The 13,966-nt window shown below is 43.1% G+C and overlaps 1 protein-coding gene across 4 annotated transcripts in view; it reads right to left on the bottom strand.

The window, feature by feature from the left end:
• Positions 1-13,966, bottom strand: part of THADA (THADA armadillo repeat containing) — a 480,068-nt gene that overhangs the window by 127,221 nt on the left and 338,881 nt on the right. For all 4 annotated transcript variants that reach the window (XM_069954790.1, XM_069954788.1, XM_069954791.1 and 1 more), the window contains exons 30-31: positions 5,680-5,798; positions 492-577 (exon numbers count right to left, since the gene is read on the bottom strand). In XM_069954790.1, coding sequence (XP_069810891.1) covers positions 492-577; positions 5,680-5,798 — 205 coding nt within the window. The remainder of the gene's footprint in view (positions 1-491; positions 578-5,679; positions 5,799-13,966) is intronic.

The following is a 13,966-nucleotide window of genomic DNA, read 5'->3' on the forward strand; positions in this document are numbered from 1 at the left end:
TGGAGGGACACTGAGCATCCCTCAGCCATCATCCTCTCTGTTAGTAAACAATGGCCGGGGTTGCATCCTCCAACAATGGCCGTTGTTTTACGAAAAAATACAAATATGTGAACATGGTCTAAAAAGTATTTGGCCTGAAAACGAAAGCTACCTTCAAATGATGGTGTCATGGAACTGACGATTTACATATGCTTTGTCCCAGAATTCTCAGCAAAGCATGAGCGGCCTATAGGTCTCCACAAGTGTGTTCCACAAGGAGAAGCATAACCCCTCCGGTCCCTGGACAGCTTTAGAAATATATATTTATATATGCTTTGTTCTCAAAACCGCTACACTCTTACGCACAGAGCAAAAAGAGAAGAGTAGTGCCGTTTCAGGGAGTGAAAAAAAAAATGTCCTGCCACAAGTGGAAATTTCATGTCTTATCCCGACCATCCTAACCATGAAAGGGAAACAAACAAACCGTCTGCTTGCACGACCCCTACTCATACCTTGGTCTCTGTCCTCTCCAAGAGAAGTGACGATTATGCTAAGGATGTCCGTAAATGTCGCTCTGGTTACCAGACAAGGATTCTGCCTAAAACATAACAATTAGGAGAAGAGTTAAACACTAAAGTCCCTCCATTTGCGGCGGCAGAGCCTGTAGGTGCCCGACAACAATTACATCAATTGCGCGTTTTATAGAACAATGGCAGAACCTAATGTAAGACTAAACTGGTTCTCCTTCCCCTGTGGCCATGAGATAAATACATAAATATGCATTGATTGCTTCTCTGCTTTTAGTGACCTAATGTATTATTCAATGTAATTCAATCTAAGCCCAGTGCATACGATTCTGATCAGGACATAAGCCGCAAAACTAAACCAGCAACGGGAAATCATATTATACCCCTAATGAGGAGTGTAGAACGGGCACAAGGCAGCAATATAACACAGACAATGGACCAGGGAAAAAACATAAGCTTTTTCTTATTTCCACATTAAAGGTAATCTGTCAGTTCCTGGGCCCTACCTGAGGTGCTGACAGTGTGCTGTAGCTGGCAGTCCCCTAGTGAGCATGGTGCTTTTGGTAATTTTCCGTGCAGTGGATTATGTACATTATCACGTCTCCTACTGTAATGAAGAGGCAAAGAGGAGTTGTTTGTGCAACACTCTTGCACACCTCTCCACTCCTTCCCCTCCTTCATGAATAATCAATACTGCCTGGTCTCCTGTTCACTCCAGCCAGTGTCTCTGATTGCAGATCAGTCCTCTGTAAGTGGTTTATGTCTGAAAGAAACACTGATATAGTTGAATATGTCAGACCAGATGTGTTGGAGCTGTGGTCTAGGGGTAACTCACCTGTCTAGAGACCTGCCAGCAGTTTATTTTCTGGTTTAAATCCCCTTATGGAAATGAAGTAGAGGTCTTTATTTTCTCTTATTATCCATTATTGTATCATTTTAAAGGCGATGTTCCCACACAGTATTTTGCAACCAAAACCAGGAGTGGATTGAAAACACAGAAAGGCTATGTTCACAGACTGTTGAAATTAAGTGGATGACTGCCATTTAATGGCAAATAATTACTGTTATTTTTAAATAGCAGCCCTTATTTGCAATTAAATGAAGGCCATCCGCTCAATTTCAACAGTGTGAGAACATCACCTTTCTGTGTTCTCAATCCACTCCTGGTTTTGGTTGAAAAATACTAACCAAAATACTGAGCAAAAATACTTTGTGGGAAGGCTATGCCTAAAAAAAAAGACATTTCAATTCCATGAGGGGAATCAAACCAGAGAATGAACTGTTGGCAGGTCTCTAGACAGGTGAGTTACCCCTAGACCACAGCTCCAACACATTTGGGAGAAGAGATTCAATTATATATGACTGTTTCTTTCAAAGATAACCTGCCTACAGAGGACTGATCCGCAATCAGAGACACTGGCTGACAGCTGAGCAAGGAGGAGGCCGGGCAGCATTGATTATTCATAAAAAAGAGGGAGGAGGAAACAGTGGTGAGGTGTGCCAGAGTGTGACACAAACAACTGCTCTTTGCCTTTCCAGTACAGTAGGAGATGTACATAATCCACTGCACAGAAAGTTACCATGCTCAATAGGGGACTGCCAGCTACAGCACACTGTCAGCACCTCAGGTAGGACCCATGAGTTGACAGATTCCCTTTAAGAATGAAGTTTATCCAAGACTTTAAGGGATCCTCCTATCTCAAAAGCTGATGGCTCATCAGTTTATGGTTATAGAGAGGATTCTAACCTCTAAGACCCCCACTGATTATGAGAATAAAGGGGCTGCAGTCTTTCCCTGCTTCATTCAAGTGAATGGGACTGGCTGTAATTTTGTGTGGAAGGGAGAGTGCGAGTGCAGGAAAACCAAAGAAGGGGAGCACAATATCTGCTCACTGGTCAAACATGCATGGAGGTTCATCACTAAGGGTATGTCCACACTGAGTAAATATGGCGGACTTCCATGGCGGAGCTCTCCGTCGCGAAATCCCTCCATGCTCACTGTCCTGTAGTGAGTGAAGGGTGTGCACGCATCTGCTTCCTCCACTCTCCGTTCAAAGAATTGACATGTCACTTCTTTGAGCAGAGAGCCACGGCAGCGGAGGAGTGCACGCTCTCCCATAGACTGGCAATGACACACTGAGACAGGCGGGATTCCGCATCGGGAAGTTCCGCCGCGGAATTCCGTCTGTTTTACTCAGTGTAAACATACCCAACACTTAAAGCGGAACTCCAGCGAAAGCAAAATTCTTTCAAACCAACTGCTGTCAGAAAGTTATATAGATTTGTTATTTAGGTCTATTTAAAGATCTCTGTCTTCCAGTACTTATCAGCTACTGCATGTCCTGCAGCAAGCGGTGTATTCTTTACAGTATGACACAGTGCTCTCTGCTGCCACCTCTGTCCATTTCACGAACTGTCCAGAGCAGGAGAGGTTTTTATGGGGATTTGCTCCTGCTTTGGACAGTTCATGTCTAAGACAGGTGGCAGCAGAGAGCACTGTCACATACAGGAAAGAATACACCACTTCCTGCAGGACATACAGCAGCTGATAAGTACTGGGAGACTGGAGATTTTTAAACAGAAGAAAATTACAAATGTATCTAACTTTCTGACACCAGTTTATATAAAAGAAAAACATATTCGCTAGAGTACCCCTTTAAGGGTGACTCACCCATTGGACTAGTAAGAATAAAATGAGAAAATTGCAAAATTTCTACTAAAACTTCTCCCAGAAAAAAAAACCAACAACCCAAAAACTATATATATATAAATTTGCTTGGCTCCTCCAGCGCGGTAACATGCTGCCTGCAGATTGGATGACATTTTTATGGGGACAGGTTCACTTTAAGGGAATTGAACATAAAGTACAAGGATAATGTTGTTTCTGGAAAAACCTCAGATCTTTTTCAGCAGTAACTCTGGACTGGCAGAAACATGATAGATGAGGATAAGTGAAGGAGTTCTGTTTACAGGTGAACTTTTATTTATTTTACGGTCCATTTACCTCGCTGAGGAATGGGAAGCATTGCTGTGTCCTCCTCTCACTGGGATCCAATCATGTATACAGATATTTACCTCTAAGTGACTGAATAAACACGTATAAGGACTAATCCTTCTCTGTTCTCGGGAACGCTGCTGGAACGTATGACGCTGCGCCCCGACATGGACATAAAGTCTGCTATGTATGGTCACAGTCATAAGGGCAAAGACTACAATCTGCACGTTGTAGGAAGTTAGAGGAAAACCAATGAAAAAACACACCGATCCGCCATAACATTAAAACCAGACAAGTGACGTGAAGAGTATTATATCCTATTATAATGGCTCCCGTATATTAGGAACCAGGTGAACAATCAGTTCTTGACAAGGGATGCAGAAATGACTGGGTGAGAGCATCTCCAAAATGACTGGTTTTGTGGGCTGTCCCAGGTATGTAGTGGTAAGAACCTTCCAGAAGTGGACAACTGGTGAGCCAACAATGGTGTCGTGGTTGACTATATGGCCAATGTATATGGGGAACAAAGGCTAGCCTCTCTGGTCTGTTCCCTCCACCAGTTAAGAGAAAAGTTACTATTGGGCACCTTCAAAGGTCTTATGGGGACAGACCACTGTTATGGCAGCTACCTGCACAATCGTTGGCTTGCAGTTTTAATATTATGGCTAATCAGTGTAAATTTCATTGCTAGTGTCTAGTGTTGAGCGAGCACTAAAATGCCCAAGTGATCAACTTGAATAACATCGATCAACTGGAGACTCGAGCATTTAACCAGGTGCCCCCTGCTCGGCAGAGAGGAGGGTGCTTGGTTCACCTTCAAGTAACCTATTGAATAGTTTCACTCAATTTTTTGTATATTTCGTCCTTTGAAGGGATGTGTAAATGAGATATGAAAAAATTAGAATAAAAAATGCAATACGTTACTGCAATACACATTAGGGCCGGGTTCACACTACGTATGACACTGCCCGCTCTGTGACCCAGCCATGTCACAGAACGGCCGGAGTCAGTGAAGATCATCCTGGCCGGTACTGCAGTACCGGCCGGATGACCTTCATTTCTGTTGAATTGGGATGCGGGCACATCCCTGTGTGCTAACATCTCAATTCACCTTTGCAAACAATGGAGAGTGCAGCTGGAGCTGCGCTCTCCATTGTGTGACCTGTCAGGCATGTGTGGCCGCTATTCAAGGAATAGCGGCCGCACAAAACTGACATGTCAGGTTGGAACCCCGTCCGGAGCATATTCTATATGTATACACTCCGGACGGGATCCCATTCAACTGCAACAGCGACTGTGATTTGCAAAAGATACTTTGCGTGAACATAGCCTAGAACTCTGGCGGTATGCCTGTAAATGCATTTTTTTCCTTCTAATTTTTGTATACATCATTTACACATCCCTTCAAGGGACAAAATATACAAAAAAATGCAATATTCTACTGTGGCGGGCAGAAATATAACTGATGGCCAAAAGATCATTCGACCATCAGTTATTGATGGTGCATGACCCCCTTTCTCCGCGAGCACCATAGGCTATATCCATGGTTTCCCGGACTCACATTCAAAGGCCGAAGGATCGGACCTGAGCATGCTTGAATTGCGCTTATCTCTAATTATAAGTTAACCTTCATCCGCAGCATTGGGGTAAGTAGCTGATCAGTGGGGATAAGACCGTTGGGATCCCAATAGTCATAAAAAATAAGGGTCAAATGTCCTTAAAAGGAAATAAGAGAGACAGCGCACGTCCTTGGATGGAGCTGTGGCCAGCCATGCATGCTGCATCTCCATTTGGGAAATGTGGCCTCCATTCTCAAGAGCAGTGGTGGTCCCAGCAGTCAGACCTCACAATCGGCTAGCCAGCCCATATATTACAAACAATTCCCTGTTTCACCTCTGGAGGCGCTGCTGGGAAACACAGCATTTGTTTCTGGTTCTCTCATGTACTGAAGACGATCACTGGGGATTACGGCATCTGGGAGACCGGGAAACCTACAACCATTTTACTGTCAGGACCCCCTTCTAACAAAACAAAATCTATGTATTTTATAGCTCCTAATCTTCGTTTTTCAGTTTTCTATACCAGGATGTGCTTAGGTTTTTTTTTTATTGTTAATAAATTCCATTTCAGGATCAGCCGAGAAGAAATCTTTTTCTTGCACCTCATCAGTGAACATACCTTTTGGCGAGCCACAGCCTGGCTTTTAAGCTGTCGGTGATGTCACAGATCTCCTGCTGAAGCCGCTGTGAATTAGTTATGTGTTTCGTCTCAAAGTAGGACTGAAGCATGTATAAAACCTAAGTGAAGCAGAAGAAGGAAAAAAAAAATGAGAAAAAAATGCCAGCACTATGAAAACATGTTCTAATCCCGGCTCCTGTGAACCTACCGCTCATCAGAATCCATCCTTTGATGAGTGAATGGACACCTGTAAAGTGAGGGGTGGAAGCCAGGCTTTCAGCTGGAAAGACTGCTCCCACCGGACAGGCTGCATATGGACTAGGCCCGAATCCTTTCCTTGTTTATAAATCACCGCCTGTGAGCTTCTTTCATGGAGAATGAAAAAAGCCAAGTTACCTCACCATGCCATCATGGTTTCCTAATGAAATCACATCCTTCTAATAAAAAACAACCGATGAGGCGTTAGCATGCCAGAATCCAACTACAACAACTACCCCGCACGCTCCGGCCAAAAGTTATATAGGCCCCATATGATGGGCACTTCCTATGAACTAACTTTCCTCTACTGCACTCTACTGTCACCCAACGTGCGGCAAAACTACAACTCCCATCATGCCCTGGTAGCCTTTGTACACTTCCTCACCCTACAGAGAGCTGCTCCATATATGCTTTCCTGCAGTGGCTCTTATATAAATTAGATGGTAGGTGGAGACCAAAATTGTTATTATTTCTGTCTGCATGTAGGCGTTATGATTCCCCTGTTAAATTCACCATGTCCCTACACGGTCGCTGTCAGTACAGACTGGCCAGCGCCAATGTGTGTAGGCACGTATCTTATATACAAGGAGAATGGTAGGACCTGGAAGCATGGAAATACTTCAGACAAAACAAGGCCTGTAGTCTGTTACCATGGAGACGCATTGGCCTGTATGGCAGCTGTGCAATTCAGGTTGCAAATCCTTTGATTTTTAATTAATGTGGTTATTGGTCAAACGACTGTTCACAATGCTACGTTTACACGGAGCGATAATTCGCCCAATCGATCGTTTAGCGATTTTGAAGCAACAATTTGGTTTTTATAATGATTAGCTTTTAGACAGAACGATATATTGTGCGGAAAAATCGTTATTGCGATCGTTTTAAGATCGCTTAAGCCTATCTCACACATAGGGGGAGTCTCTGAAAGACACGAACACCAAGCAATCTGCGAATTTTCAGTGAACGACCAACGATGATTTGAGAACAGGTTGAAAGATCACAATGAACTATTTATCGTTTGTCGCTGTGTTTACACAAGCAGATTATGGTTTAAATGCTATCGTTATCGCGCAATTTCGAGCAGAAATCGTTCTGTGTAAACGCAGCATTAGAATATTTATTTCGGATAAGTGGCCTAGTAATATGATCAGCGATCAGCCACCAAATCAGAAAAATCTTGTTTGTTGGTCCATCTTTGTGCAGCCCTCAAAATCATTGTTATCAGCCACACGTTGTCCCGTGTAAATGGGGGACGTGCAGACGACCATGATAAAAGTAAAGGGCCAGCAACGGTTTGTGTATCCCGGCCTTTATTTCATTGGTTGATCTAATTTACAGATCTCTTGCTATATGCAAGCAGTGAGAGATCTGTCCACTGGGGTCGGAGGACCTCCCGCATGATTTGGAGTCCTGTTCCCAGATGAAGATACGACTATAATTACTACAAAACAGTTCGGCCATTCAGAGTGAATCATGGACAGCTGTGATAAGTGAGTCTGTCAGTGAGGCCTATAGTTCGGGCAGTGTGAATCTAGTGATGCAGAAATGTTGCAGTATACGCTCCTTATAGACTCCTTGTCAGGGAACAATGGTTCTTATGCCATGGACCATAGTTTTAGGTTTTATACAAGTCACAGGGCAGGTGGAGGTCGAGGCTGGAATGCAGCAAACCCACATGAAGCCGCTACTAAAACACATCCCCGCTACCTGCTCCTGACCTCAGCCGAAAATAGCAAACCAGGGCACAAACACGACCTGCCGTAACATCTCTACAGTTACAGCAACAACATATCAGTGTGTGTGTGTGTGTGTGTGTGTGTGTAAAATATGTGTGTGTATATATATATATACACACACACACACACACACACACTACTGTTCAAAAGTTTGGGGTCACATTGAAATGTCCTTATTTTTGAAGGAAAAGCACTGTGTTTTGAAGATAACTTTAAACTAGTCCTAACTTTAAACAAATACACTCTATACATTGCTAATGTGGTAAGTGACTATTCTAGCTGCAAATGTCTGGGTTTTGGTGCAATATCTACATAGGTGTATAGAGGCCCATTTCCAGCAACTATCACTCCAGTGTTCTAATGGTACAATGTGTTTGCTCATTGGCTCAGAAGGCTAATTGATGATTAGTAAACCCTTGTGCAATCATGTTTACACATCTCAAAACAGTCTAGCTCATTACAGAAGCTACAAAACTGACCTTCCTTTGAGCAGATTGTGTTTCTGGAGCATCACATTTGTGGGGTCAATTAAACGCTCAAAATGGCCAGAAAAAGAGAACTTTCATCTGAAACTCGACAGTCTATTCTTGTTCTTAGAAATGAAGGCTATTCCATGCGAGAAATTGCTAAGAAATTGAAGATTTCCTACAACGGTGTGTACTACTCCCTTCAGAGGACAGCATAAACAGGCTCTAACCAGAGTAGAAAAATAAGTGGGAGGCGGCGTTGCACAACTAAGCAAGAAGATAAGCACATTAGAGTCTCTAGTTTGAGAAACAGACGCCTCACAGGTCCCCAACTGGCATCTTCATTAAATAGTACCCGAAAAACACCAGTGTCAACATCTACAGTGAAGAGGCGGCTGCGGGATTTTGGGCTTCAAGGCAGAGTGGCAAAGAAAAAGCCATATCTGAGACTGGCCAATAAAAGAAAAAGATTAAGATGGGCAAAAGAACACAGACATTGGACAGGGGAAGACTGAAAAAAAGTGTTGTGGACGGATGAATCCAAGTTTGAGGCGTTTGGATCACAAAGAAGAACGTTTGTGAGACGCAGAACAAATGAAAAGATGCTGGAAGAATGCCTGACGCCATCTGTTAAGCATGGTGGAGGTCATGTGATGGTCTGGGGTTGCTTTGGTCCTGGTAAGGTGGGAGATTTGTACAGGGTAAAAGGGATTCTGAATAAGGAAGGCTATCACTCTGCACCGCCATGCCATACCCAGTGGGCAGCGCTTAATTGGAGCCAATTTCATCCTACAACAGGACAATGACCCTAAACACCTCCAAATTGTGCAAGAACTATTTCCAGCAGAAGCAGCAGCTGGTATTCTATCATAGGTAATGGAGTGGCCAGCGCAGTCACCAGATCTGAACCCCATTGAGCTGTTGTGGGAGCAGCTGGACCGTATGGTACGCCAGAAGTGCCCATCCAACCAATCCAACTTGTGGGAGCTGCTTCTAGAAGCGTGGGGGGCAATTTCTCCAGCTTACCTCAACAGATTAATAGCTAGAATGCCAAAGGTGTGCAATGCTGGAATTGCTGCAAAAGGAGGATTCTTTGACGAATGCAAAGTGTGATGTAAAAATAATGTTATTTCAAATACAAATCATTATTTCTAACCTTGTCAATGTCTTGACTCTATTTTCTATTCATTTCACAATGTATGGTGGTGAATAAGTGTGACTTTTCATGGAAAACACAAAATTGGGTGACCCCAAACTTTTGAACGTTTCAGATGAAACTTCTCTTTTTCTGGCCATTTTGAGCGTTTAATTGACCCCACAAATGTGATGCTCCAGAAACACAATCTGCTCAAAGGAAGGTCAGTTTTGTCGCTTCTGTAACGAGCTAGACTGTTTTCAGATGTGTGAACATGATTGCACAAGGGTTTTCTAATCATCAATTAGCCTTCTGAGCCAATGAGCAAACACATTGTACCATTAGAACACTGGAGTGATAGTTGCTGGAAATGGGCCTCTATACACCTATGTAGATATTGCACCAAAAACCAGACATTTGCAGCTAGAATAGTCATTTACCACATTAGCAATGTATAGAGTGTATTTGTTTAAAGTTAGGACTAGTTTGAAGTTATCTTCATTGAAAAGTACAGTGCTTTTCCTTCAAAAATAAGGACATTTCAATGGGACCCCAAACTTTTGAACGGTAGTGTGTATACATTATATATATATATATATATATATATATATATATATATATATATATACATATACATATATATATAGTGGTCTTTTGACTGATAGTTTTCTTGTTGCTGCAGTGTAAGGATAATGCAGGGCCTAGGACTGGACACAAATAGTGCAGCGGTTCACCGACTTTCCTGAAAATTTGTGAGGTTTAGGAAATTCTATATTTAACATTAGTACAAGTATAGTCACACATCTTGGCAAAGATAAATCTTTCCTTACAATATCAGAGTAGATCAGTCAGCAGGAAAACAGGGGTGTAAATAAGCCCATGGGTAGATAGTGCTAGTCATCTTAGTCATCAGGGCTCTGGGTGACCTTTCTTTCATCTCCATAGTCCTTTACAATACTGAAAGGTGTCTTTCTTGTAATATGTAAATTAGGCTGTAAAGCCCAGGAGTCGTTCTCCAGCATGACAAGAGCCCAGGTAGGTCCAGCCCATGTTCTTTTTTTTCATCCCCTTTAAACCCACTTGTTCAACTTATCTGGGCTTTTACCATGCTGGAAAACACTCTCTTGACACTTGATCCTCATATACATATTATCAAAAAGGCTTATATATCAGGGGTATTGGGTTTCTATGACCACCTGTGGCATACAAGAAAAAGTATACAGAGAGGAACCAGAGCATGCATGCACCTCTCTTTCCAGTGTTACCATTATTCCCATAAACTACAACAGAGGAATGAAAACTGAACTTCTCATATGCCAGCCAATACGATCATATACAGCAGTGCCAACATGCTGCAAATATCTCAGATGAGAATACGCCTTTATGGTGCGTTCACACCTACAGGATCTGCAGCTGATTTTCTGCAGCAGATTTCAGTTAAATAACTGAACACAGCATCAGATCTGCTGCAGATCCTGTAGGTGTGAACGCACCCTAAGGCTATGTTTACACAACGTATTAGACCGGCCAGGTCACGGAACAGTCGGTCTTTGCACGGATCATCCCAGCCGGTACTGCAGTATTCAGTGAAGTGCGGCCGCAGAAAGACCTGTCAGTTCACACAATGAAGCGAGCGACTCCGGCCGCTTGCTTCATTGTGTGCTGTGTGAAGTTCTGATGCGGGCGCGCGCTGATGCGCCCGCATCAGAACCCTGCGGTACTTAAGTACCGGCCGGGATGATCAGGGCAGAGACCGGCCGTTCCGTGACCTGGCCGGGTCAGGGAACGGCCGGTCTCACACGTTTTGTTAACATAGCCTTAGGTTTTATTGTAGCCCCTGAGAATGGTACAATCTGACTGTGGGGCCCTTTGACCCTTTGAAAAGATTACACAGTCCTAGTTTAAAGAAAGAAATTAGATAAAACTTTTACACTGTGTCTAGTCCAACACAGAGGCGGAGCATAACCTAGCTTGGTGTCCATTAAAGGTCCCTGGAGGACCTTCTCTAAGCCTAACAGAGTATCTGGAGCATGGTCTATCCTTGTTGTTCAGGTACCATGCTCTGCCCCTGCATTACCTATATTACGTGGTACACAATGTAGTCTGAGCACGGTTTATCTTTGCAATTCTATGAATCCATAAATCATGCTTCACTGCTAAGGACCTGCACTAGGCATAACAGAATGGGGCCAATTTATTTAGGTGCTCCCTGCTGTACACCATGGAAAAGGCACAGATTTTTGTGCAATCCACGCCTATTCTGTTGCGTATGGCCCGCTCACCTGATGGGCAGAAGGGGGGTGTCTTGGCAAGGCGGGGAGGAGTCATTGCCTCCTCCCACACCTGATCTATGTACACCGATGCAGGTAAAGATTTCTCTCCAAGCTTTTCGATAGGTGGAGGTGCCGCTTAGTAAATCCAGAAGGGTGAATTCCCCCGGCCCCACAATATATCTAGACATATTGGGGAACATTTATTTACTTGTATGCCGATATAAAATTAGACCCCGCCGCCACTACCTCACCAAATTTACTAATAGGTGCACGCCTCCTAGTGAAATGGGCAAGACCTGTGATTGGTGTAGGAATTGTGCAAAAATTTACACCTGTTTCCAGATGTAAACCTTGATAAATGAGGCTCAGGAAGAGGCCATACATCCTTCCCACGCCACCACTACTGTCCATCAGGCGAGCGAGGGATACAGCTGACGTATGCCAAGGAAAAGGGGTGAATGTCCCCCAGTCTGTTCAACATGGGTCATCTCAGTGGCAATTCCAGGTGACCCCACTCAGTACTTGGACAGCTAGAAGGGCAGGCGCATACTTTTTTCCTGGGATGGGTTCACACAACGTTTTTGCAATCCATTTTTTTGGACACAAAAATTAGATTGACTACGTTTTTGTGTACGATAAAAGAACTGATTCATTTTGATCCTTTTTTTAATAAGGAAGTCAATGGAAAAATGGATCAAAATGGATGCACAGAAATGCATGTTTTTTTCATCCTTTTTTTTTTGTAAAAAAACGGATGAAAAAAACGCATTGCACAAAAGTAGTGTTAACCCAGCGTAACAGTGTATCCAGAGTATAACATATCTTGGTGGTCTTTAACTCAATGTGCCATGCCCCAAGGATCTGAACTATAAATTACATAGTGTGTCCAGAGTGTCATGCTCCACCCTGAGGACAAGCATCAGGCGTAACACTGTATATCTGGAGTATGACCTCTCTGTTCTCCTCTTTGAGTCCTTGTGTAACGCACCACCCCCGAGGACCTTGCCCTAGGCATAACACAGTATATCTGTTTTCCTGTAAGTATTCCTTTAAAGGGACACACCTCATCCAACCCATGCCTTGCATCTTCTAACCCTTATTATTAGCTGACAAATGTAGACATCAGACATGAGCCTAAATACACTTCTTAAACTGGAAATCTGGAGTCAGCCTGAGCTAACATTCCACCTACTCGTGTGTGTGTGTACCGTACCTGCACTAAACCTACGGGAAAAACCACATGAACGGTAAATTATTGGCCTCTGATAACACCATTTTTTAATCTGCTTTCTTGGTTCTGTTACTTCACCCTGGGCAGCTTTTCTTTTTTTTTTTTGTGCCACATTTTTCCAAAGTTCTGTTTGCATAGTGTTTTATTTCGTCGGCCGACACAGCTGTATTTTTTTAAGGACGTTGCCGGGAAAAGTATAGTCCACGGTGATGTCAAGTTGCTTCTCTGCGGAGAAGTCAGAACAGTACAGTCATTGTTTAAAAAAAACGGTCCCTCAGAAACGTGAATATTTATAGTGTACACATAATTTATACAAACAGGACCAAGGGCAAGCAAGCAAACTTTTTATGACTTTGGGTCAGTGTGACAGGAGGTGGTGGAGAGGAGGGAGCTTACTGAACGGAGGAAAAAAAATATGCAATTATGTAAGTGCGACGGAAAGCGGCTCAATCACTGGACGCCTGTGTGTTTTACGCTTTAGGAGAAATCTCAGGTCCCTTTTCTTTTTTTTTTTTCTAAGTAAGTGACAAACATGTCGTAATTATTTTCCGTGCCAGCATTTCCACAACAGCTTCTTTTGTAGACTTCTCAGAAGTGTGAAATTAATCTGACATGAGCTGCAAAACCTGAATGGGTAAAAAAAAAAATTCTGCGTAAAAGTCACTTTTCTTTCTTTTTTTTTTATTCCTACTGCTTGCCATATGGATGTGAGGGATACAGTTCCTAAATGTGCATTATTGGCAGAATTTAATACAGTAACGGTAACGGGTATGTATAGGTTTACCAAAATATAATAACATTTGCTGAACGCTCATGTTTTTTTAATTTGCTGTTATAGACGGTATTGAATTTGCCTTTTAGATGTTAAAAAGATTTTCCCATCATTTTCTTAACGTGGGAGGGTCCTGTCCACTTGAAGTATCAAGCACATTGAGGCATATTTACCTAAAGGGGGTTTCTGTTTTATATAAAATAAGGCTTAAAGTGGAACTATCAGCAGGTTAGACAAATCTAACCTGCCGATAGCGCCCCATTCGCAGTAGAGAGCCGAGGATGAAGGTAAGTCTGTTACCTTAATCCTCTGTGCCATTCCCATGCTGATTGTTGTGAAATCCTCTGCCCAATAAGACTGCTAGGAGCTCTGGGAGCCCGCCATTATCCATCCCCTCTTAAGGTTATCAATGGAG

Source organism: Dendropsophus ebraccatus, chromosome 15 (genome assembly GCF_027789765.1).
Source record: "Dendropsophus ebraccatus isolate aDenEbr1 chromosome 15, aDenEbr1.pat, whole genome shotgun sequence".
Classification (NCBI taxonomy): domain Eukaryota; kingdom Metazoa; phylum Chordata; class Amphibia; order Anura; family Hylidae; genus Dendropsophus; species Dendropsophus ebraccatus.